The sequence below is a fragment of the Siphateles boraxobius genome, unplaced genomic scaffold (assembly GCF_051911475.1).
Source record: "Siphateles boraxobius isolate OS27281-9 unplaced genomic scaffold, OSU_SipBor_1 70, whole genome shotgun sequence".
NCBI classification, from domain to species: domain Eukaryota; kingdom Metazoa; phylum Chordata; class Actinopteri; order Cypriniformes; family Leuciscidae; genus Siphateles; species Siphateles boraxobius.
Window position 1 is genome coordinate 1,972,056 of NW_027509198.1, and position 27,063 is coordinate 1,999,118.

Genomic DNA, 27,063 nt, shown 5'->3' on the forward strand with positions numbered 1-27,063 from the left:
CCCTTCAGGTGTGTGTGTGTGTGTGTGTGTGTGTGTGTGTGTGTGTGTGTGTGTGTGTGTGTGTGTGTGTGTGTGTGTGTGTGATCTCAGAATAAACCCCTACAGGTGTGTGTGTGTGATCTCAGAATAAACCCCTTCAGGTGTGTGTGTGTGTGTGATCTCAGAATAAACCCCCTTCAGGTGTGTGTGTGTGTGTGTGTGTGTGTGTGTGTGTGTGTGTGTGTGTGTGTGTGTGTGTGTGTGTGTGTGTGTGTGTGTGTGTGTGTGTGTGTGTGTGTGTGTGATCTCAGAATAAACCCCTACAGGTGTGTGTGTGATCTCAGAATAAACCCCTTCAGGTGTGTGTGTGTGTGTGATCTCAGAATAAACCCCTTCAGGTGTGTGTGTGTGTGTGTGTGTGTGTGTGTGTGTGTGTGTGTGTGTGTGATCTCAGAATAAACCCCTACAATTGTGTGTGTGTGATCTCAGAATAAACCCCTTCAGGCTGATGAAGACCTGATCCTGATTACCCAGTCGGGTTTTTTCTGAGATAACAACCGGCTGGATGTACATCATCACGTACTTAAATCTCACGTTGTTAAAAAAATCGTATCGTGAATCGTATCGCAGGGTGAGTCGAGTGAATAGTCACAGGCCTAGTCGTGAGTGTGTACCTCTCGGGCCGCAGCTCCTCCGGCCTCTCCGTCTCCGGCCGTGGCTCTGCGCGTGTCCACCATGGTGAGAGCCGCCAGTTTAACGCTCAACTTCTTAATGGCCTCCAGAAACAGCCGGAAGAACCTGTAACACACACACACACACACACACACACACACACAAACACACGCCTGTGAGACGCCTGGGGAGTGTGTTCGCAGGAGCGGCGGGACGGGCTTCAGGCACACCTCTGCTCCATGAACTGAAGGATCTCGTCGGGGGTGAGCAGCTTGTCCTCCTGGTACCGCTCCGGAGGCAAGAACTGGAACGTGAGCTTGAACACTCGGGATTTGTCGCTTCGTTTCTTCAGCATGCGGAAGGTTTCGATCACATCCACCTTGTGAAGCACCTGTGGAGATCAAGAGCACATCATGAGTTTACACGGGTTCAACAACTTATCACATGACAGGGTTCGTCCACTTACTGTAAAATACAACTTTTCAAGCACTACTTTTCGGTAGGAATACAATCATAGATCTCATTTATCAAAGATTATCTTTCAAATTCTAAAGGGTTCCTGATGGTTTACACTTAATTACTTTGCAGTTAACATGTGTCTTTTCTTCTCCAGCTGTTTTTGTCTGACCCTGCTGACCCAATGAGCATTTCACTGTCCAATGGTCATGCCTTAACTGCAGTTTCTAGTATTGCATTAGTAATGTATCCTTCTCATGGGCATTTAATAATTTTTGACTTTTCAGTCTGAGTTAAATCTCTTTTTTGGCTTATTTTATCTGTAAAACAAAAAGTGCCAAATAATTATGCACACCTGAATATAATGTGTTTTTCATTTCCAGCCTTCATTAACAATTATATATCACTTATAAATGAATAAATACAAAATTAATAGTAGTTATTAATTGTGCATTCTTATGGACATTTTTGTCTTTTTCAGTTTTGTCTTTTCGATCATTTTGCCTGTGTTAATGCTAACTGCCTAAAATTTGGCACAGGTGTGTATTTTTTTTTTAACTTGTTAATGCCAACTGCATACATTTTGGCACAGGTGTGTGTTTTAATTGGAATTTTACTATTTCACCCCCATTTCCTTTAATAAATCTATTTTGCACTAGTAAGTAACACAAAATACTTCCTCAGCGCCTTTTGGACAAAAATGTCCCCATTGAAACGGCAATTTTTAATCCCAGGGCCATTTAACTATAAAATTATGCAATCTTTGTTAAAAGGCCTTCATTCTGTTGGCAAGGCTGCAAAACTAACATTTTTACTATTTTTTGCCAGATGGAGCCATTTTCTCAGGTTTGGCCTATGAAGCAAATAATCGCTTTGTTCCTGTTTTCTGCTTCTGCATATATAGAGCCAATTGGATAAATTATGCAACGATAATTGTGTGGGTGTGTTGTAATGGATGTCTGAGTGTGGTTTGCATGTGTGTAATAAAAAAATGCGTGTGTTTGTGTGCTTGTAATATTTCAGAAGGAAAAACTCAAACTCAAACCCAAATCCAGCCGCTGTGTCCCAGTGAGTTTTGCTGGATCTAATGGGGAAGTGTGTCACTGCGCCCAAACACACTCTCACTGAAAGCTGTTTTTTAAGATATCAACCTCAAATTTGGAACACAACTTATTTAGATTTATGGCTTTGATTGTCTAGCCGTTTTAGAGTTCAACTTGTTTCATAAAATATATATTTTATATAAAATAATGTTCATAAACTTAAACCTATATAACTTTTTTTGGATTAATTTCTTTACTTCAACAATAATCTGCCACGGGTCTTCTTTAAAATAAGACCAAACGTAAGTCTGTGCTCCCAAGCTTCACATTTTTTGACAAAAAATCTGATCAGAAAATCAACGTGCCTAATAATCCTGCACGCAGTGTAGATTTGAGATCTACAGCGAAGGGGAAAAACTTGAACACACTGAACAGGCCGTGCCCACCTCTGATAAACACACACGTGTTAACTTCTTCCGCAGGGTCTTCACACGCTTCAAGGCTTTCTTGTTGGTCAGAACTGGGATGCTCATCATGGGGGTCTTGATTTTAGAGCTGGCAATCAAGAGTATTTCTCTTAATCTGTGGAAGATGATTTCACGTTAACACTTCATCGCTCTATTGCATATTCATACTGAATAAAAACCAAGCAAAAAATGAAGTTGAATCAATTCAAAAGGAGTTTGTGGTGCACAACCATCATGGATCTGCAGATACTAGGAACTTTTGAATCCAAAGGTCTGCGTAAAGTACATAATTCAAGCTGCGAACGAGAGGCTGTGTGGATAAAACAACGTTTGTGAAAAACGCCTGCCGAAAAGGGAACACGGCACACATTACACAAGCCTTGACATTTCAAACTTTTTGTCTTTGTAAAAAACAAAAGATCAAGAGTCTCTTCTCATCTCTCCATCACACAGACCCTTCATAGCAGAGGATAGATTTGACATCTTATCCAAGGATCCTTGTATTCATAGCAAAAAGTGCATTTAGGAGGATGATTTAAAGGGGACATATCATATAAATCTGACTTTTTCCGTGTGTAAGTGCTATAATCGGGTCCCCTGTGCTTCTACCAACCCTGAATACATGAAAAGTGAAAGTAAGTTCGTTTTTGTGAGTCTTTCTCTGCAAGCATGTAAAAAAATAAGCCGATCAGATTTCGTTCTCCTTCTGATGTATGAAGAGGATCTTATAATATTACCGGCTCTTAATCTGCACGTTTACACACACCAGCCGATATTTGGTTTCACAAGCGACAACAGTGACCAATTCTAACGCAACGCAGAAGATCCAGCAAAGCCTGAAACTGTTCTGTCGTTGAGACGAGCACTGAACACTATTGACCAGAACATGTCAGCGCTGTCTTATAAACACCTCAGGAACTGTGGACACTTGTGTAGAAGTTCAACATGATGATGAGATGATCAGTGTAACTCCACAACAACTACATCAATGTCTCCACTAACATTCAGAAACTCCTCCTGAGTCTCTCCGTACGGCTGCACTCGCTGCCGGTTATTCTGGGATTCTGGATGAGTGAGATCGGCCTGTTTTGTTATTGCCGGAGTTTCTGAAGCTCGTGTAAAGACTCCGCCCTCTTCTGAATGGAGGCGGAGCTGAAACTCATTTGCATTTAAAGAGACACACAAAAACAGTGTGTTTTTGCTCACAGCCAATAAGGGGCAACTTTGACAAGCTATAATAAATGATCTGGTATTTTGAGCTGAAATTTCACAGACACATTCTGGGGACACCAGAGATTTATATTACATATCGTGAAAAGGGGCTTAATATGTCCCCTTTAAAGAAACCCTGCTTTCAAGGACTTGTATAAGTGTGTAAAATGGAGGAAAAAAAATTCTACTCACATGTAACAGCTTTATTTATAAATGTGGTTTATTGTAAATGATTTTCAGAGGGGAGAAAATTAAACGTGTGTTTTGGACAGTTCAAATGCCAGTCCGGAATAAGAGAAATAAATGTATATGTTGAATAAAAAAATAAATAACAATAATATTGGTCCTGAATGTGTTCACGTAGAGTGGTGTGATTTCCCTGTCAGTGAGGTCTGACCTGGGAATGCCCAGCGTGACGTTCATCTCGCCCCTGCCGGCGAAGTGGAAGGTGTTGAGGGTCATCTGTGTGGAGGGCTCCCCGATGCTCTGAGCCGCCAGCAGACCCACCGCCTCCCCGGGGTCACAGAGCGCCCGCTGCCACTTCAGCTGCAGGAGCGGCCTGAGTCTGACACACACACACACACACGAGCACACACACACATGCACGCACACACACAGAGACACACACACAAAGGCGGGATTAGTTGAGGTGACGTGACATTAACACTAGGGCTGGGTATTGACACAATTTACACAATTTTCACAATTCAATTCGGAATTCATTTATTTTGCGCTGTAACTGGTATTATTAAGGCGGAAGATAAGATAATGTGTGCTCCGCGCTGCTGCTTCTCTTGAGCTGAGCTGCGCCAGAGCGATCTTACGCCACAGCGCCAAAACAGTATTTATGTTTTTAAATTCCGTAAGAAAATGGACGTAATTTCAGAAAATGAGACTTTGATTCATATCAATAATAACAAAACACAAAGATTATTGCGATTTATTGGATGGGATGCGCGCTACAATGTTCCATTCATTCATCAAAGGAAAACAGGATGACTAGCCTAATCGATTCTTGGGATTTAAGAATCGACATCGGTTTGTAAAAATGAGAATCGATTAAAATCGAGAAATCGATATTTTTTACCCAGCCCTAGTTAACACACAGCAGACAAACGGCTAGTAGTGACATCAGCGGCAATCCACCTGTCACTCAAGTGGCCATGCCCCTAATTATGCAGAACTTTAAGGTTTAATATAATTTAAACGGATGAGTTATTAAAAAATTCACCCCCCTCACAGTTTTCATGAAGGGCAAAATTAGCTTTATAGACCAAAACCACTTTTTGCACCAGGCTGTAAAAATATTTTTTTCCTGCTGTAAAGATGGTAATTCTAACATGTGGGTCTATGGGATTGACTCTCTTCTGCAGCCGGTCTCTAGAGGCCAGTCGATGAACTGCAGTTTAAGTCACTTCAGTGTTGGATTAAAGAGAGAAACCGGAAGGTTGCCGCTTGATAAAAACAAATAATCAAATTACAAGCAATAACACAAATACACCAGAACAAACATACAATAAAATAAACACTGTTTTTCATGCTTTTCAGGGCAGTCTAACAGTAATTTTCAGATAAAGAACATGAATAATAAAATGTAAAATAGCACTGCATAGTCTTCACTGTATAAATTAAATATGGATGAATCCTTATTAAAGTTACAAAAGTTATACAGTCAAGAGCAGTGGGCAGTTTGTTGTTTAATTAACATTAAATCAAAAGCAGCAGCAGGTTTATTAGGCTGGTGTCACTTTAAGAGCTGTATGAATCGCCTAGTCTTAATCTGAATTGTTATTTGTACTCATTGTGAATACGCAGGCCACAAGAACTAATTTGTTTTTCTTAATCACTTTTACTCACGACATGCTATCCGGCAACAAAGGATTCCATTAATTATGCTAAGCTAAGCTAGCGGCGGCGCTGCCAGACTAAGACAATGTATTCACTGAGACAAAAATGCATTTGCCCACCTATCTAAATCTAGGGGAGACGGTGAATAACTCCTATTTGAAAAAACGGTGGTGTGTTCCTTTAAGACTATGTTTACCAGGATACTTTTTGTGTGTGACTATGTCTGTTCAACGCAAGAAGACGTGAAAGAGAGCTCTATTCAGCGTCAGCATTCGCACGCTGTCTGAATTCTGTCAGAGAAGCGGCTTTCTGGGTTCACATCCGAGGCTTTCTGCTTCAGATTAAAAAATCCTTATGCAATAGATCACGAACAACTGGAATAGTTAAAGGTGCGTTATGCAGAAATGTTCAGTAAAAAATTTATGTGACAGTTTCTTGTCCACTATGGACCTATGTGTAGCTTTTTTTAATTGACGCACAATGGTTAATTATTTTAGTAACTTATTTAAATACATTTTAAAATATATATTTATATTTAGAGATATAGTTTCTGTACAAAAAAAATATTGACAACCCAGTTGTACAGAAAACAGATGTTCTCTAGGAAACCTATTCACCAACATCAAATGTTGTTGTGGACAATGGACTGATTCTAGTAGCATATTCTAGAATGGCCCTTTAATCCAGATCGTTTAATGTTGAACAATCAACATGAATTCTTACCTGTCGGAGTCAACGGTTTCAGAAGACACCTGAAACTCCTGCTTGACGTTGAACTGGTCCAGGTAGGACTCGACGATGGCCTCGAAGGTCTCGGACACCGAGCCGAAGCAGATGTCGGGCCGGTGAACAGCCAGACACGGGTCAGGGCAGTGAGACGTCTTCTTCAAATACCTCCTCCGGCCCGGCTCGCCCAGAGCTCTCCACCTCTCCATGAGCTAACACAAGAAACAGCACTGTCACTAGCGTTAAAGCCACAGAGAAATCTAAAGGCACAATTCTAGTTTTTTAATGGAATATTGCACTGTTTATTATAAATGATTTATCCATGCACATCATTATTGTGTTAATAATCTTGAATTAGAGTATCTTCCTCTTCTCTGATGATGAGGGCGGGGCTATAACCTGTAACTCATATGAGATCAGCCAATAGCAAACCACAACATCCAATCAATTCCTCACAGACACAATCAAGCCCCGCCCACATTTGTTCTTGCTCCAGAAGCATTTCAACTTCCCTTTCATGCCGACTTTAAAACCCTAATTCTTCCCTTGGGTCATTTTGACACGAAACTTAAAGGGTTAGTTCACCCAAAAATGTAAATGATGTCATTAATGACTCCCCCTCATGTCGCTCCAAGCCCGTAAGACCTCCGTTCATCTTCAGAACACAGTTTAAGATATTTTAGATTTAGTACGAGAGCTTTCTGTCCCTCCATTGAAAATCTATGTACGGTATACTGTCCTTGTCCAGAAAGGCAATAAAGACATCATCAAAGTAGTCCATGTGACCTCAGTGGGTTAGTTAGAATGTTTTGAAGCATCGGAAATACATTTTGGTCCAAAAATAACCAAAACTACGACTTTATTCAGCATTGTATTCTCTTCCGGTTCTGTTGTCAATCCGCGTTCACGAGTCCGCTGACGTAAGACGAGCTGACGTGTGTCTGGTGCGCCCGAGCTTCGTTTACAGTCTGAGGGAGACGCACGCTGTAATCAAAACAATCTTTGCAAACATGTCTAAGGATTTCCACACTAAGGAAGACTTGCATTTTTTTGCCCAGCCATATTTATTTGAACCCGAATACACGGACGCACCAGATACACGTCAGCAGCATCACAGCGGACTCGTGAACGCGGATCCCCAACAGAACCGAAGACAATACAATGCTGAATAAAGTCGTAGTTTTGGTTATTTTTGGACCAAAATGTATTTCCGATGCTTCAAAACATTCTAACTAACCCACTGATGTCACATGGACTACTTTGATGAAGTCTTTATTGCCTTTCTGGACAAGGACAGTATACCGTACATAGATTTTCAATGGAGGGACAGAAAGCTCTCGGACTAAATCTAAAATATCTTAAACTGTGTTCTGAAGATGAACGGAGGTCTTACGGGCTCGGAGCGACATGAGGGTGAGTCATTAATGACATCATTTTCATTTTTGGGTGAACTAACCCTTTAAATTTGAGTGCTCATCAGAGGGGCCAGCAGAACAGCTCATTTAAGGCCATCTAGAGTCATGAAATATGATCTTATATTATTTATCTTTCACAAAAGGTCGGCAAAGACTTCCAATGTAAGATATTTTAAGCTGAATTAAAAGGTTTATGCATGAAATAGTGGGTTATTTTAAATTTTAGTCGAAAGTATGTGAGGAATGTGCTTAAATTACTATTTATTTATTGATCAAATCTAGTAATTTAAAGGTAAATAAAATAAAAAATAACCATTAAATTGCATAATTTTTCAAACAAATTTAAATCAAAATTAAAATAAAATAAGCTTTCTGGACAAAAAAAAGTAAAAGTTCAGGTCATTTTGACCTGCGAGGGAAAGATGTGTTTCAAAGTGCGAGGGAAGGATGAGAATACTGTGTTATTCTGGAGATTTGAGGAGCTGAATCATCTTTCTAACAAGCATGTGTAAGCTAAAACTCTCCACAAAGCTCCAGTACCTGTAGAGTGGCGGCCTCTCTTCCGTTGGCCAGATCCTGGGTCTCCATCTGAGACTTCAACTTGCTCAGCTTCTTCTGGGAGAAGAGCAGAAAGCCCCCGTCTCTGGGAGAAACACGCTCATGTTTGGCTTTCCATCTCTTAATGGCTTTAAAGTGATCAAACGCTTTCTGTGGGTCCATTTTATCCAGGACTTCATCCAAGCACTTAGACTTTCTGATAACCTAGAAAATAATGCACTGTTAAACAGTGTTGTGTGTAACTCATTACAAGTGACTTGAGTTACGTAATCAGGTTACTTGTTCAAGTAAGTAGTAAAGTAACGCATTACTTTTTAAATTTGCAACAAAATATCTAAGTTACTTTTTCAAATAAGTAACACTAGTCACTTTTTCACATTTATTAACTGACAGCTCTCCTTGTCCACATGTTGAGAGAAATGAAGTGAGGAGGTGTGTGTGCGTGCTGTGTGTGTTGTGTGCGCGCTGTGTGTGTGAACATGATGGTTATTTTAGTTCTAGACTAAATGTGAACATGCATTAGCTCATCTCACTTGCACGAAAACATTCAGTATTCCTCAATGAATAAAAACAGTAAAATACAATCTCAGAATTTGCAAAACGCAAAACTTGTATAATTAACTATATAAAATTAAACAAATATACTTTATGCATTTAATCTCACTTTATTAACCAATGTCTTTGCTGCTGACCTTCAATTATCTAATTTTCATCAATGATTTTCTTAAATAATAAGAGTGTTGAACTTCCTTCTCCTGTATCCTATTGTTCTTTAATCCAGAATAACAGCAGCTGAGAGGTTTGTTTGAGCTGCGCACTCTACTGTACACTGCTGTAAACTACATCTACTGTACTCTACTCCACCTCTACTGTACTCCACTGTACACTACATCTACTGTACTCCACCTCTACTGTACACTACTGTAAACTACATCTACTGTACTCTACTCCACCTCTACTGTACTCCACTGTACACTACATCTACTGTACTCCACCTCTACTGTACACTACTGTAAACTACATCTACTGTACTCTACTCCACCTCTACTGTACACTACTGTAAACTACATCTACTGTACTCTACTCCACCTCTACTGTACTCCACTGTACACTACATCTACTGTACTCTACTCCACCTCTACTGTACACTGCTGTAAACTACATCTACTGTACTCTACTCCACCTCTACTGTACACTACTGTAAACTACATCTACTGTACTCTACTCCACCTCTACTGTACTCCACTGTACACTACATCTACTGACTCTACTCCACCTCTACTGTACACTGCTGTAAACTACATCTACTGTACTCCACCTCTACTGTACTCCACTGTACACTACATCTACTGACTCTACTCCACCTCTACTGTACACTGCTGTAAACTACATCTACTGTACTCTACTCCACCTCTACTGTACTCCACTGTACACTACATCTACTGTACTCCACCTCTACTGTACTCCACTGTAAACTACATCTACTGACTCTACTCCACCTCTACTGTACACTGCTGTAAACTACATCTACTGTACTCTACTCCACCTCTACTGTACTCCACTGTACACTACATCTACTGTACTCCACCTCTACTGTACACTACTGTAAACTACATCTACTGTACTCTACTCCACCTCTACTGTACTCAACTGTACACTACATCTACTGTACTCCACCTCTACTGTACACTACTGTAAACTACATCTACTGTACTCTACTCCACCTCTACTGTACTCCACTGTACACTACATCTACTGTACTCCACCTCTACTGTACACTACTGTAAACTACATCTACTGTACTCTACTCCACCTCTACTGTACTCCACTGTACACTACATCTACTGTACTCCACCTCTACTGTACACTACTGTAAACTACATCTACTGTACTCTACTCCACCTCTACTGTACACTACTGTAAACTACATCTACTGTACTCTACTCCACCTCTACTGTACTCCACTGTACACTACATCTACTGTACTCTACTCCACCTCTACTGTACACTGCTGTAAACTACATCTACTGTACTCTACTCCACCTCTACTGTACTCCACTGTACACTACATCTACTGTACTCCACCTCTACTGTACACTGCTGTAAACTACATCTACTGTACTCTACTCCACCTCTACTGTACTCCACTGTAAACTACATCTACTGTACTCTACTCCACCTCTACTGTACTCCACTGTAAACTACATCTACTGTACTCTACTCCACCTCTACTGTACTCCACTGTAAACATCTACTGTACTCTACTCCACCTCTACTGTACTCCACTGTAAACTACATCTACTGTACTCTACTCCACCTCTACTGTACTCCACTGTAAACTACATCTACTGCACTCTACTCCACCTCTACTGTACTCCACTGTACACTACATCTACTGTACTCCACCTCTACTGTACACTGCTGTAAACTACATCTACTGTACTCTACTCCACCTCTACTGTACTCCACTGTACACTACATCTACTGTACTGTACTCTACTCCACCTCTACTGTACTCCACTGTAAACGACATCTACTGTACTCTACTCCACCTCTACTGTACTCCACTGTACACTACATCTACTGTACTCTACTCCACCTCTACTGTACTCCACTGTACACTACATCTACTGTACTCTACTCCACCTCTACTGTACACCGCTGTACACTACATCTACTGTACTCTACTCCACCTCTACTGTACTCCACTGTACACTACATCTACTGTACTCTACTCCACCTCTACTGTACTCCGCTGTACACTACATCTACTGTACTCTACTCCACCTCTACTGTACACCGCTGTACACTACATCTACTGTACTCTACTCCACCTCTACTGTACTCCACTGTACACTACATCTACTGTACTCTACTCCACCTCTACTGTACTCCGCTGTACACTACATCTACTGTACTCCACCTCTACTGTACTCCACTGTAAACTACATCTACTGTACTCTACTCCACCTCTACTGTACTCCACTGTACACTACATCTACTGTACTCTACTCCACCTCTACTGTACTCCACTGTAAACTACATCTACTGTACTCTACTCCACCTCTACTGTACTCCACTGTACACTACATCTACTGTACTCCACCTCTACTGTACACTGCTGTAAACTATATCTGCTGTACTCTACTCCGCCTCTACTGTACTCCACTGTACACTACATCTACTGTACTCTACTCCACCTCTACTGTACACCGCTGTAAACTACATCTACTGTACTCTACTCCACCTCTACTGTACTCCACTGTACACTACATCTACTGTACTCCACCTCTACTGTACACTGCTGTAAACTACATCTACTGTACTCTACTCCACCTCTACTGTACTCCACTGTACACTACATCTACTGTACTCTACTCCGCCTCTACTGTACTCCACTGTACACTACATCTACTGTACTCTACTCCACCTCTACTGTACTCCACTGTAAACTACATCTTCTGTACTCTACTCCACCTCTACTGTACTCCACTGTACACCACATCTACTGTACTCCACCTCTACTGTACACTACTGTACACTACATCTACTGTACTCTACTCCACATCTACTGTACTCCACTGTACACTACATCTACTGTACTCCACCTCTACTGTACACTACTGTACACTACATCTACTGTACTCTACTCCACCTCTACTGTACTCCACTGTACACTACATCTACTGTACTCTACTCCACCTCTACTGTACTCCACTGTACACTACATCTACTGTACTCTACTCCACCTCTACTGTACTCCACTGTAAACTACATCTACTGTACTCTACTCCACCTCTACTGTACTCCACTGTACACTACATCTACTGTACTCCACCTCTACTGTACACTGCTGTAAACTACATCTACTGTACTCTACTCCACCTCTACTGTACTCCACTGTACACTACATCTACTGTACTCTACTCCACCTCTACTGTACACTGCTGTAAACTACATCTACTGTACTCTACTCCACCTCTACTGTACTCCACTGTACACTACATCTACTGTACTCCACCTCTACTGTACACTGCTGTAAACTACATCTACTGTACTCTACTCCACCTCTACTGTACTCCACTGTACACTACATCTACTGTACTCTACTCCACCTCTACTGTACTCCACTGTAAACTACATCTTCTGTACTCTACTCCACCTCTACTGTACTCCACTGTACACCACATCTACTGTACTCCACCTCTACTGTACACGACTGTACACTACATCTACTGTACTCTACTCCACCTCTACTGTACTCCACTGTACACTACATCTACTGTACTCCACCTCTACTGTACACTACTGTACACTACATCTACTGTACTCTACTCCACCTCTACTGTACTCCACTGTACACTACATCTACTGTACTCTACTCCACCTCTACTGTACTCCACTGTACACTAAATCTACTGTACTCTACTCCACCTCTACTGTACTCCACTGTACACCACATCTACTGTACTCCACCTCTACTGTACACTACTGTAAACTACATCTACTGTACTCTACTCCACCTCGACTATACTCCACTGTACACTACATCTACTGTACTCCACCTCTACTGTAAATTACATCTACTGTACTCGACTGTACACTACTCTACTACACACTATTGCACTGCACTCTACTCCACCTCTACTGTACTCCACTGTACACTACATCTACTGTACTCTACTCCACCTCTACTGTACTCCACTGTACACTAAATCTACTGTACTCTACTCCACCTCTACTGTACTCCACTGTACACCACATCTACTGTACTCCACCTCTACTGTACACTACTGTAAACTACATCTACTGTACTCTACTCCACCTCTACTGTACTCCACTGTACACTACATCTACTGTACTCCACCTCTACTGTAAATTACATCTACTGTACTCGACTGTACACTACTCCACTACACACTATTGCACTGCACTCTACTGTACTCTACTCCACCTCTACTGTACTCCACTGTACACTACATCTACTGTACTCTACTCCACCTCTACTGTACTCCACTGTACACTACATCTACTGTACTCTACTCCACCTCTACTGTACTCCACTGTACACCACATCTACTGTACTCCACCTCTACTGTACACTACTGTAAACTACATCTACTGTACTCTACTCCACCTCTACTGTACTCCACTGTACACTACATCTACTGTACTCCACCTCTACTGTAAATTACATCTACTGTACTCGACTGTACACTACTCCACTACACACTATTGCACTGCACTCTACTGTACTCTACTCCACCTCTACTGTACTCCACTGTACACTACATCTACTGTACTCTACTCCACCTCTACTGTACTCCACTGTACACTACATCTACTGTACTCTACTCCACCTCTACTGTACTCCACTGTACACTACATCTACTGTACTCCACCTCTACTGTAAATTACATCTACTGTACTCGACTGTACACTACTCTACTACACACTATTGCACTGTACTCTACTGTACACTACATCTACTCCAACTCTACTGTACACTACTCTACTACACACTACTGTACACTACATCTACTCCACCTCTACTGTACACTACATCTAATCCACCTCTACTGTACTCCACTGTACACTACTCTACTACACACTACTGCACTGCTCTCTACTGTACACTACATCTACTCCACCTCTACCTTTACTCCACCTCTACCTTTACTCCACCTCTACCTTTACTCCACCTCTACCTTTACTCCACCTCTACCTTTACTCCACCTCTACCGTACTCCACCTCTACCGTACTCCACCTCTACCGTACTCCACCTCTACCGTACTCCACCTCTACCGTACTCCACCTCTACCGTACTCCACTCCACCTATACTCCTCTACAACGCCTCTACTCTACTCCGCCTCTACGCCCCTACTCTACTGTACAGGAGAAATATGCATTTCCTTCAGCTTGACGCTTCATTTCACTTTTGGTGTGAAAGGCCCTTTACATTAGCCAAAAATATAACTTTTTTTGTTGTTATTAAAAAACAAACAAGCCCAGCCCAGGTGAGAAAAAGTAACGCAAAACTAATGAAACTCATTACGCATAATGTAATGCATTACTTTTCATAAAAAGTAACTAAGTAACTCAATTAGTTACTTTTTGGGGAGTAACGCAATATTGTAATGCATTAGTTTTAAACGTTACTTCCCCAACACTGCTGTTAACTGTTGTCTTCCATCAACGCAGCGGTCAGTGCAGAAACATGTCTATGTACGGTCACCTCGTAGTTGTCTTTGATGAAAGGGAACTGGCGCGGCTGTAGGAACTGGATCTTGGGGACGTCGAGCCCGTCTTCTCCGTAAAGAAACTGGACCACACTTCCATCACTGTCCCGCACAGTCAGATCATACTGGACCACCAGACCTTCCAGATGCTTGATCACACACCTGAAACACACCAGCACTTCAGATCTCGCCACAGAAGAGTGTGATGAAGCAGAAATGGCTCAGTTAGACCCAGAACTACCTCTGCAGATAACCAGATCGACTGGTTTTGACAGCAGTGTCCACGAGTCCTTCACGACCAGCCATGCAATGGAAAAAGAACTCCTGAAAATAGAAAGAGAGACACCACTTACATTTGTTCATTAAATCTTTCTACATAGAGTGACTAAAAAACAATATGTTGAGATTTTCAGATGAAGCATACCGGGTTTCATTTTAATTGATCAAAGTTTGGCTGAGATACAGCATCTAATCTAATTTTTGTCAATATCACAATAAATTAGGAATAGCAAAATTCTGTTCTGTAAATTCTGTGTGGCTCGGTCCAGTTATCGTTTGAGCCAAATTTAGTATTAATTGTGCAAAATTTGTAGCAAATAAAACAGATTATAGTATATTTCAATGTAAGACTGGTTCTCAACTGATTTGGCCATGGAACCAACATTTCCCTATTGTCATTAATGACAATTTTATTTTTTTTAAGAATTTGACCTAAAAAAATAGAGAAGAAAAAATAAAGGGGACAACGGGGCACCGGGGTAAAATAAATCAAAATAAAAGTCTTGCATCAGAAAAAAAGAATTACATTTGTTGTTGTTTGTTTGCCTGCACATTCCACGACACAATGAAAACTGCAGGAAAAGCAGTAGATAATCTCCATCTGTTGTTAGCACAGTCTATGGCTGTTAGTCGACCTCACCAGCAGGGGGTGCAAGCGCGTGTTGTTGACGAAGACCAGAGCAACAGTTAGAGCAATAAGCCATTCATTCCCAGAGGTGGAAAGTAACGAATTACATTTACTCGCGTTACGTAATTGAGTCGTTTTTTTGTGTAAATCTACTTTAAGTAGTTTTTGAAATCTGTATGTTTTGTTTGAAGTATTGTACTTCGCTACATTTGAAATCATATCCGTTACTGAGTAAAAAATAATAATACAAGGGAGAAGAAGAAAAAAAAAAAAAAAAAAAATTCACACTCCGGAAACTACTGCATTGATTGAAGGGGGGGAGAACAAACAAGCAAAAAAGGTGACGCAGACCCAGCTGAAGCTGAAAGCGAAGCGGCCTCAAATTTTTATGAAGCGAATTATGGCCAGTATGGAAATACTTTGTATGTAAAAAAGTGTGGTTGTCCTCGAGGATAGATATCCAATTTGTAAAAAATGTGGACACAAAGTGGCTGCAAAAGGAGGATAAATAGGACACCATCCCTCCTGCAGATAAAGGTTTATCCCGATTATAACGTAAGGCCGAATGATTTACGTGATGCAGAGGGAATCCCGGAATCCAGTCATGAAAATGGAATTTACATAACACAGAAGATGTCACGTAAACCACTCAAAATGATGGATGGATGAATACATGGAAAGTAGAACTGTGCAATAAATCCAATCGCGACATGGTCTGTGAATATTTAAGCGCAAAATACTGCTATGTAAATATATAACCTGGTTGTTCTGCGTTTCTGTGAATCAGTGTGAATGAGCTGCTCCGCTTTGTCTTCTACATACTCAAGTACTCGTGGTGTTTTCAGCATCTCACAAACAATTTGAATACATGAACATTTCCAGAGCTGAGAGAACGCCTAATGAGCATTTTCATCATTTTATTTGAGAAAAACCATTGTCAAATAGGCTTACACTTTGAAACAGGTCTTCACTACAACCCGTCAAAATAAAAGTTTGGTTTAACTAGGAGAAATTATGACAGAAATATATTATTATTGTAGACATACAATAGAACATACTCCTCAAAATTATAATAATAACAACAATAATAATAATACAATTTATTTAAACATTAATTAAGGCATATATTTTTTGTCCATGGTTTAATTTAGTAAATCTGTTTTTTGCAGCTCTTCCCCAAAAAATAAAAGGACGCAAGTTTAAATTTTCATTTGATTGCCACCGTTTTTGATAATATATTTGGATTAAATCATAAAAAGAAAGATTTAATTTTCTGAATAAAATACATTTCATAGGACTATATTATTCTTATAAAAATGTAATAAATTATTAATGTTAAAAATGAGTTGTTAATCTAATTCATTATCAATTATTGAATTTAATTGATTAGACATGTTCTATTGAAATTTTAATAAACAAAACAAACAAATGGTTTCAAGTTTGTTATAATAAAAGCATTTGTTCAACCCCGAAAAAACCTGTTTTCTTTAATTTAACTGTCATTTTAACTGATGATAATAATAATAACCATAATTTAATAATACCGTTTATTTAATAATTGATTAATACTGTAAACCGTGATATTTTCTGAGACGTGATCATACTGTAAAAATCTCATTAGGATTAGCTAACCCTAACCCCACCCCACCCCACCCACTGTTAAAAAAGTTACTCAGTAACTTTTACTTGAGTAAATTTTAAATGATTTTAATTTAAATTAAATTTTACTGTAATTTTACTTGTACTTAAGTAAAATTTCATTGAAGTAGTAGTACTTTTACTTGAGTAGAATATTTTATTACTCTTTCCACCTCTGTTCATTCCTAAAAACTCATTTACAACAATGTAAGTGTATCTGTGAATGATTATTATGTTTTATGTGAAATTCAGTGTCTTCACGATTACTTTTCCTGTGTAGCCTACATGCATCTCTACCGTGAACGAGATTATAATGTTATTCCCCGATGCGGATGTATACAGATCCAATGTTACATCTGAGTTTGACATATCTATTGGTTGTTTAGTTGCCTCAACCTTATGTTGCGGTGATTGTGCTGCATGCAGTAGGCTAGGGTTTCCCTCAATACGTCAGGATTCCCCTGCTGGACATATAAAGCGCTTAACGTATCTTAATGGACTAATACAGTGATATAAAAGACCAAACTCCCAGACAAGCAGAAGGACTCAGAATATGAACTTAACGCGCAAAGTTTAAAGCTGAGCGTTTCTCAGTGATAATGGCATAAGTTGGCTTGACATTGGGGACCGTCTCTAAAGTTACACACGACATTGGTATACACGTTTCTAACTTTAATAGCATTTGAAGAGAACGACTTGCAGTCATAAAATCAACTGTAAAGTGTTCATGTAGGTGTCAGGCATAATGCACAATTTATTCAAATAAATTGAAGTTTGCTATTGAAGTTTGAAACGTTTAGGCCTATAGGACTACCAATGTTACTTTAGAGATGGTCCCTAAATGTGCGAATGTCAAGCCAATTTTACATTTAGTCATTTAGCTGACGCTTTTATCCAAAGCGACTTAAGTTACAGTTAAACTAACAATATAGGACAACAATATGAAAGTGCTATGACCCTTCCCAGATTAGTCATGCATGTAGGAATATTGACATGTATCTAGGCATACTTCCCCAATAAGGTGCGAGTTTGATCTTTTATATCACTGTATTAGTCCATTAAGCTACGTTAAGCAATTTGTCCTGATGGAAGGGGAATCCTTGAGTATGATGAGGTATCGAGGGAAACAGATTATAAACCCGTTCATGGTAGAAAAAGTTGATAACATGTAGCCTAATGGTGCGTTCACACTGGACACGAATAGCGCGTCAGGCGCGAGTGATTTCAATGTTAAGTCGATGCAAAGACGCGTTACGCGCGTAAAAAATTCCTGCGGCGCGAATGAGGCGTAGAGCGTGGTGCGGTAGACGCGAATTCGCCTCATCCGTGCGTCAAGTTCGCGCGAATTGCGCGAATTAAGCGGCTGGCGCGTTAAGCGCGTTACGCGCGAATGATTTAGTTAGTGCTATTTGTGCATTCACGCGTTTGACGCGAATTCGCGTCTGCCGCCCGAGTTGAAAAATCTGAACTTCTGCGTCAATTCGCGCCGCGTTAACCAATCCGGAGCCTAGCTGCTTGCTGCTGTCATCAGGTGAAGTATCTGGAGGCTTCAATAAATTATTTTGTAATATGACTGGTTCTAATGCACAACAAAGCAAATATTTTATCACATAAAACTTGATTTCAATATATGAGACATATTCATTTTGTATTGAATGCTATTTATTCCATATCTAGATATATCAAATATTAGTAATGTAAAGACAACCAACATACTGCATAAGTTCATGTCTGGACAGTGTTGTTCGAGAGAGAGAGAAAAATCACAGGACAGATTAATCACTTTTGGAGGCTGGCTCCATTTATCATCAAAACAAAAATAAATGACAGATTAGGTGGATGAGGGCGAGGGTGATCCTCGCTCCGATGCGGGACAACAGGTCATCAAGCTGGGCGCGGGACAGGCGGAAGTACCGCTGAAAGCCGCCGTCATCCAGGCGCAGCTCCTGGAGCGAGCCAATGGTGAAACTCGCCACACTGGGTTCGCCTTCGAAGGGTCTGGTGGACACAAATACGGCGACGATTACCCCTACGCCGCTGTTCTGCTCTCCAGAGCAAATACAGAGCGGTGACCCTCCGGTGAATGCTCGATCAACATAAAAAAGATGGGCGCCAACAGGTTTCGATTCTGACGCGCGTGGCGCGTAAATTTCGCTTCAAACTTTTGTTTTTTACGCGCGTCAGTTTCACTCTTGACACGCGAATTAACACAAAGTGGTCAAGCGTCAAACTAGACGCTGTAGACGCGAATTTGATGCGCTATTCGCGTCCGGTGTGAACGCACAGTAAGGCTACACAGGGAAAGTACCAATGAATGAAGTTAATGAATGAAACATAAAAACAGCTTTTGTGCCTTTATCATCTTTTCCGCATATATACTGACCCAGATAATCATCACAAAAAACGTAATGCATGCTCAATTGTTGTAAATGAGTTTTTATGAATGAATGGCTTGCTCTAACTGTTGCTCAGGCTTCGTCAAGAACACGGACTTGCACCTCCTGCTAGTGAGGTGGACTAACAGCAGATGGAGATTATGCTCGGTAATCTACTGCTTTTCCTGCAGTTCCTGGATGTCAACGTTGAATTTACTGTCGAATTTGAATCACTGAGTTTGTGCAAGTGAATTTGAAAAGCGAAATAAATTGGACCGAAAACCGCCTGTTGAATATTATAGGTTGCATTTTTAATCAGTTTGAATATTTTGGAAGTGAAATATGAAAGGTGAATATAGATTATTGAAAATGTACTAATGAAAATGTGTTTGAAATGTTTTGAATTGAAATATTCACAGCTTAAATATTCAACCATGCTAAATTTCAGCCCATAAAAATGCAAGCCCTAAAAATACAATGCATTCAAATACAAGCAGGGTTAATGCAATGCATATTTTTTTCAAGTAGTGCAATTCAACAGGCTTTTTGTTTCAAAAACATTTGGCATTATTTTACTTCCATATTCATTTTCTTTTCTTTGGTAGTTTAGTCAGAAGTTTAAATTCCTCAGTTATGTTTGTTATATCTTCTGAAGCCATTCAGCTTCCCATAAAGTTTATTTTTCTATTATACCATGTATACCATGTATACCATATTATTCCATGAGCTAATAATAATATAAAAACTTTACGATAATTTGTTTGCTTGTGGTGCTGTGGCAGGACTCAGATCAACGCTCTTAAAATATGATTATTTTTGTTGCGTCCGCCTTTACCCCTAGACTCATGCGGGACGTAACACGATCTGAACACACCTGAGTTCAAGTTCAAGTTCAAGTTCATTTTATTTATATAGCACATTTTATAGCAGTCACTGACTGACCAAAGTGCTTTACAGAACTACAAAATTAGAAGACACCAGCACCATGAGTAGTAGCACATCATCAAACCTGAGGTTTGATCCCTGTCAGGAATCTGCCGGTCACGAATCCTCCGGAGCGCGGCTGTGGCTCATAGGGCTGAAAGCAGGGCAGGGATTTCCCAGAAGGCATCAGTGGTGGCCGGCGGCCCTCCAGCTCGATCTGACCCAGTAAACAGGAGATCTGCACATACACAGAGGAATCAGATGACGATCACAACAATAACATCTGCTTTAACCTGACCAATCAGGGGTCAAACAAGGCAAATTTAAGATTTTTTTTTAGACATGCACAGGGATTAAAGTGAAAAAAATTCTTCTGACTGAAAATTTTTTTCAGGCCAAGTCATATTCCTTTAACTTTATTTAAATAGTCGAGACCAATATCGTTTTAAGGGGAGATGTTTTAAACCGCTTTAATATTGCCAGTTTGCATATTTTAAAAGCTATTTTAATCTATGAAAAAAAATTACTTAGCTTGACAAATAATCAACCATCTACATAACTTTTCAGTGCATGTTTTTATTTATCTTATAAGACCAAACAATGCTAAATTATATTAATATATAGTTTGTTTAATGGCAAATCGTTTTGGCTGAGGGCAAAGTGAAGTTTCATAACTTTATATATTTAGGCTATTTAACTTTAACTGTGTAGCCTATTAGAGAGCTGACTAATGTTTGACTGAATTGTTTGCTTTATTTCTCATTGTATAGCTTCTTATAGCCTACATATTAGGCTACTTATACTTTTATGGATATTATTGATAATTAAAACTGACATTTAACAAAAAGCAACAGGGTTGTGTAATGTTATATATTCTAAAATATATAAAATATTCTTTATATATTTTACTATGCATTCTCTTGTATGTGTACATGCATAATAAAATAAAATGATACAACCCTGTCTCTGTTTGTCAAGTTTGTCCGTTTTAATGATCAATAATGTTTCATATTTTTAAAATGAAAACAAAAAGAAGCAGGGTTGTGTTTTATATTGCGTGTTGTTATAAATATATGGAGTGAAGATAATCAATGTGCGTTGTCTGAACCACATTTGTGTGGCCATATAGGCCTAATATGTTTATGATAATATGTTCATTTATAAATGAAAAGAGGTGTTTTGTATATATTTCGTTTTATTGTTGATGAAAAGAGGCAGAGTTGTATTTTATACCATATTTCATTTTATTGTTGACTAAAATATACATAAAGAGATAACCGGAGTAGCCAGAACGAGATGAGTGACGAAACCAAGATCGGCGCGGATCCGTTTGCAGAATAACCGGACTCGCGTCCTCGGGAGTTCGTTCTCCCGAGTCGAACTTGCCAAGTCCGAACTATCAAGGACGCAAGTCCGAGGTTTGCGTAGCCTATTGGTATTGAGAAACGGCCAATATTGACCCGCTTTCTGTTTTCTATCATGCGCCGTGCACGTTTGCGTTGACGTAATATGCACGCAAACGCACCAGGGTTCGATAGAATTAAGTTGAACGTGAAACCAGACCAACGCTGCGGGGGGCGCAGGGAACAAAGTCGCTCGGATTCGGACCGCAGCAAACCAGCTGTAGCCTGACATGCACTTCTCCAAAACTAAGATTAATTGAGTGAACACGGAGCAGTTTTTCCGTGAGCGGGAATTGAAAACCCGGACTGGATCATAAGCGAAGTGATTACAGAATGTTAGAGTGGAGAGAGGAACGTGCTTTCGCTCCGATCCAGGCTTTATCACATCCCCCTCAGCAGGGTGAATACACCTCGTCTTTCCTTAATTTAAGACCTATTCAAACTAAAATTAAGACATTTATCACACTATTTGAGAAATGAAAGCCTATTTACGGCCTTAACATTATGAAAAGTGAATTTAAGACATTAAGGACAGACGGGAACCCTGCAATTGACGGAAATCCGTCATAGACTCGCTGCAATTAACGGAAATCCGTCGTAGCGACGGAGAACTTTAATCCCTGCATGCACAAACAAAATAAATACTGTATGTCCATTCAGAATCAATAAAATCACAGAATAAATCTTGTGTCTCAGATTCATTTACGTGAACAGGCTGCAAAACACAGTAACGGCAAGTTTAAAATACTTAAATCACATTTTCAACAAGTTTAACAATCCCATTCCTGTTTTTCTGTCCCCAAATCTAAGGCCCCTTGAAATAATAAAGTCTTTTGTTACACCACTTTTTATGACTTTTTAAGGATGCACAGGAACCGTGCAAAAGTAATAAAAAAGCTGCTGTTTTCAGACCATGGACTGTAAAAAAATATGTTCGTAGTGTGCGTGACGTCACACGTAGTGTTTTTTGAAGACCATTTCTGAAGCCTAAAGTGGGCGGAGCCAGCCGTCGCCATCTTGAATAACCGAAAATGTGCAGCGAGGCGGATTAGCTGAGTTTACGCGACGCTAACAGACAAACGGCTAGTAGTGACATCAGCGGCAATCCACCTGTAACTCAAGTGCTCACGCCCTTAATTATGCACAACTTTAACGCTTAAAAGAATTTAAATGGATGAGTTATAAAAAAAAAATCACCCCCCTCAGTTTTCATGAAGGGAAAAATTAGCTATAAAGACCAAAACCACTTTTTGTACCAAGCGGTAAAAAAATGTCTTCTGCTGTAAAGTTGGTCAGTTTAACATGCGGGTCTATGGGATTGACTCTCTTCTGCAGCCGGTCTCTAGTGGCCAGTGGATGAACTGCAGTTTAAGTCACTTCAGTGTTGGATTGACGAGAGAGACGGGAAGGTTCAGACATGCGCTGTGAGAAACATCACCTGCATGGTATTGACCGTCGAGCCCTTGGCCCCGGACTGCACCATCAGCTGGAGGTTGTTCTCTGGGAAGGAGCGATGGAGACCCAGTGGCATGCAGACCTGACGACGAGAGGAAACACATTAAGACAGAGCGATCGAACTTCCACAGCGAGGACATTTTATGAGCTCTGTATTATTAATATGCACCTTGTTGATGTTGTTGTTCACTTGATTGACCTCCTCTTTGAACTTCAGGTCCACCATGTTGAAATCTCTCTGGTCTGTGTTGAGATGTGCATCTTGCCAGCGCTCTCGGGCTTCGGCGTCTCCGGTGGACGCAGGCAGGTTAAACGCCGCCCGAAGAGCCTGAGTTAAAACATGAGAGGCAATCAATATGAACTCACAATACTTTGAGTCTCCCCCCGTATTTGGACCAATCTGGCCCAAATACATGATTAAATCTCATATTTTCTTCGCTTCAACTTTTAGAAGTGTCGATTTTTACTGTAGTGAAGCACCTAAAGTTTGCGTTTTTCATAGGCAATAGAAAAATATAAACATTAATAAATTTAAATGACCCAGAATAACAAAATATGTCAGTTTATGTCCTGATGTAAGCCAATCCCTAACTTTATCTCATGTCCATCCGGTTCATTTCCATTGTGTAAATAATCAGGATGTCGTTAATAAACTTTATTGATAATTCCTCAGGTCAATATTGACCAGAGCATATTTCTGGAAGTCTGTTTTAACCTTTTAAAGAAACACTTCCTTGAATGACAGCATAAGCTAGAGCTGCACGATTCTGAATAAAACTGAGAAAACACTTTTTTTTGTTTCAAAAAGAGATTGTGATTATGAACAGAGAACTAAACAAAATAACACGTACTTTAATAGAGGTTGTGGCGAAATGTCTGTCTGTTTTAATGACCACGCATAAAGATGTTTGACCAAAAAATTTCACGTATTGGTTTTTTTTTTTTTTTTAATTCTTTACTTCATCAAAATGATACAAAACTTGGTAAAGGTTTTGGCACTTGCTCTGTGAACACACACAAAAATCATGAACATGATCTGAACAGGTTAAATGGTCCTGAAAGTAATATTCACACTTGTGCTGCTCGCATTGTAAATGAATGAGAGTTTCCTCTAGTGGAAGCGTTTGGTACTGCAGCCGAACACACTCTCACTGAGTTTACTGAGATATCACATGTGCAACACAACTTGTTTAGATTTATGACTTTCATTTTCTTGCAGTTTAAGAGTAAAACATGTTTTTGAAAATATATAATTTCATATAAAAATAGCATTTTTCATAACAATAAACTTAAAATCCTGTAACTTTTAAGTTTAAGTTCACTTTTTGAAACTTTTTTTCACTATCACAATATCATTATCACAATAATCTTCTAACTGTCGTCTTTGATAAGAGATCAAACTTAAGTATGTTGCTCTAAAGCATTCAAGATTTACAACAGTTTAAGTTGGAAATTTTATTTTCAGGTCTATGCTCAATAAGTGAATAAATGTATTATAAATACAGCGTAAATATAATTTAACACCATAAAATCCCCTAAAAATACAAAATATCAAATAAAAAACATTATTGAACTAAAATATAGTACATACATCTCATTGGAAAATAAATAAATAAAATAATCTGTATTTTGACGACATGCGAAGAGCACCAGAGGGTTAACAGTCACTTGTCGCCACCTACTGGTGTAACGATTCAATGATACAGTCTTCATTATTTTAACCGTTATTGTTGACATCAGTGTTTATATCTATAAACTTTTATCCCAGTACTTCTGTGATAATCTGAACTATTGCAAGACAGAAATAATGATACTGTGAGGCTGAAAAGACTGTTTATGAAGCCGTTTCATATCTATTCATTACAACGGGTCTCTGGATCAGAACACAGATCTGAATTTTCCTGTGATTAAAGGTTTAATAGACATAAGAGTCATGTCTACCACATTTCTGAAGGTAATGACAGAACGATGTACCTTGGAGCCGCATGAGACTGACTTTTGGATAATCTTCCTTCTTTGTTTGTTGGCTCCATCTTTGACTAGAATGTCCTCCACACCTGTCAGAAACAAACGACAGTGAAACACAAATCCTCATTCTGAGTGTGTGCGAGGTGAGTGGGCAGTGCGTGTGGTGTTGTGGACTTCGGTAACAAAACGATACTGAATTGTAAAAAATGCACCGCTTTGAGCACTGATGAGCGGACTCGTAAACACCTCTGATTGGCTGTTGTGTTCACGAGCTCATCAGATATGTCTGTGATTGGCTACAATGATCAGCACCTTAAAAACATGTTGTAAATAAACATCAATGAGGCTCTTCAGCGAGCACTTGCACACACACACACACACACACACACACACACACACACACACACACACAGGCGCGTGAGCGTTTGCTTTCAAAACACTCTCAATCGCTGATCACTGTAGCCAATCACAGACATATCCGATGAGCTCGTGAACACAGCGGCTAATCAGAGGCGTTTATGAGTCCACTCAACAGTAGGGCAGGGTAAAAACAAAAAAAAGATTTTTCCATGAGTCGTTTTTCAAAATCAATTCTCAAAGGCCACAAAACGATTTTTTCCATATTCATCTGTCACCCAGAAGCCAGTATAAGTTTTTCCTCCACTGTTCATAGTCTTCCATGTTACAGCGAATGCTGTGAGACTTTATGTGTGTTTTATCTTGAACATAAAATAACCTGATCTTCTGACTTGTCCAATTTTCAGCATCATTATTTCCGCTTGCATCAAAATCCTGTCTATTCATAGTATGCATTTGAAATATACGTAGAGTTGGGTTCTGTTTTAATGCACACAAGTGTGCCTAAAATAAAAAGAGTTTAATATACAGGTTTGTGGCTCTTAATTACTTTTGATTAGTTTTGATACTTTTGATTTGCTTGTCACATATAAAAGCGCACATTAACCCCGATCACATGTTTAGCGTTCATGTAAACACTACGTTTGGATTCATCAATTGGAATGAAACTAAAGTTGTGCATGTAAACACAGCCAGTGTTCAGCCGAACCTCCCAGCACGTTAGCAGCTTACTGGGGTAACGTCGGCTAGATAGCTAGCTCAAAGAGATAGTTCACCCATAAATGAAAATTATCCTATGATTTACTCACCCTGAAGTCATCCTAGGTGTACATGACATTCTTCTTTCAGACGAATACAATCGTATATTAAAAGTTATATTAAAAAATGTCCTGGCTCTTCCAAGCCTTATAATGAGAGTCAATGGGTATATTTTTATGGAAGTCCATCGCATCCATTTAAAGGAACACTCCACCGTTTTTTGAAATGAAATGGGGCTTATTCACCGTCTCCCATAAATTAAGATAGGTGGGAAAAAGCATTTTTGTCTCAGTGCAGGCATTGTCTTAGTCTGGCAGCGCAGACGCTAGCTTAGCTTAGCATAATGAATGGAATCCTATGTTTACAGGTAGCATGTAGTGCGTAAAAGTGATCAAAACAAAACAAAAAAAACCTAATTACTTCTTGTGGCCTGCGTATTCACAATGTGTACAAATAGCAATTCAGATTAAGACTAGGACATTTCCTAGGCAGAGATTGACTTGGGACTATATGGGGGGGGATTTCACAGGCGAAGCACTGCTACTTGGGCGCAGTCATAACACGCAACACCTGAAATCCCCAAACTTCCGATTACACAAACTTCTGAGCTTCACTTCAGAAGGCCTTTATTATCCCCTCAGAGCCACGTCAAGCACTTTT

At 39.7% G+C, this 27,063-nt stretch overlaps 1 protein-coding gene and 1 long non-coding RNA gene across 2 annotated transcripts in view; both read right to left on the reverse strand.

The window, feature by feature from the left end:
* The window catches only part of polr1a (RNA polymerase I subunit A), a 68,178-nt gene that overhangs the window by 12,870 nt on the left and 28,245 nt on the right, over positions 1 to 27,063 (reverse strand). Inside the window, exons 17-28 of the mRNA XM_077217229.1 lie at positions 25,294 to 25,376; positions 23,489 to 23,647; positions 23,303 to 23,401; positions 20,547 to 20,699; positions 14,859 to 14,941; positions 14,614 to 14,779; positions 8,359 to 8,580; positions 6,401 to 6,615; positions 4,227 to 4,394; positions 2,597 to 2,732; positions 882 to 1,042; positions 654 to 777 (exon numbers count right to left, since the gene is read on the reverse strand). Of these exons, the coding sequence (XP_077073344.1) occupies positions 654 to 777; positions 882 to 1,042; positions 2,597 to 2,732; positions 4,227 to 4,394; positions 6,401 to 6,615; positions 8,359 to 8,580; positions 14,614 to 14,779; positions 14,859 to 14,941; positions 20,547 to 20,699; positions 23,303 to 23,401; positions 23,489 to 23,647; positions 25,294 to 25,376 (1,769 nt within the window). The remainder of the gene's footprint in view (positions 1 to 653; positions 778 to 881; positions 1,043 to 2,596; positions 2,733 to 4,226; positions 4,395 to 6,400; positions 6,616 to 8,358; positions 8,581 to 14,613; positions 14,780 to 14,858; positions 14,942 to 20,546; positions 20,700 to 23,302; positions 23,402 to 23,488; positions 23,648 to 25,293; positions 25,377 to 27,063) is intronic.
* LOC143724266 (uncharacterized) lies at positions 13,267 to 14,011 on the reverse strand. Its single transcript, XR_013197305.1, has 3 exons — positions 13,982 to 14,011; positions 13,603 to 13,642; positions 13,267 to 13,330 (listed from the first exon to the last, which is right to left on the reverse strand). It is a non-coding gene; the product is annotated as an uncharacterized LOC143724266 (long non-coding RNA).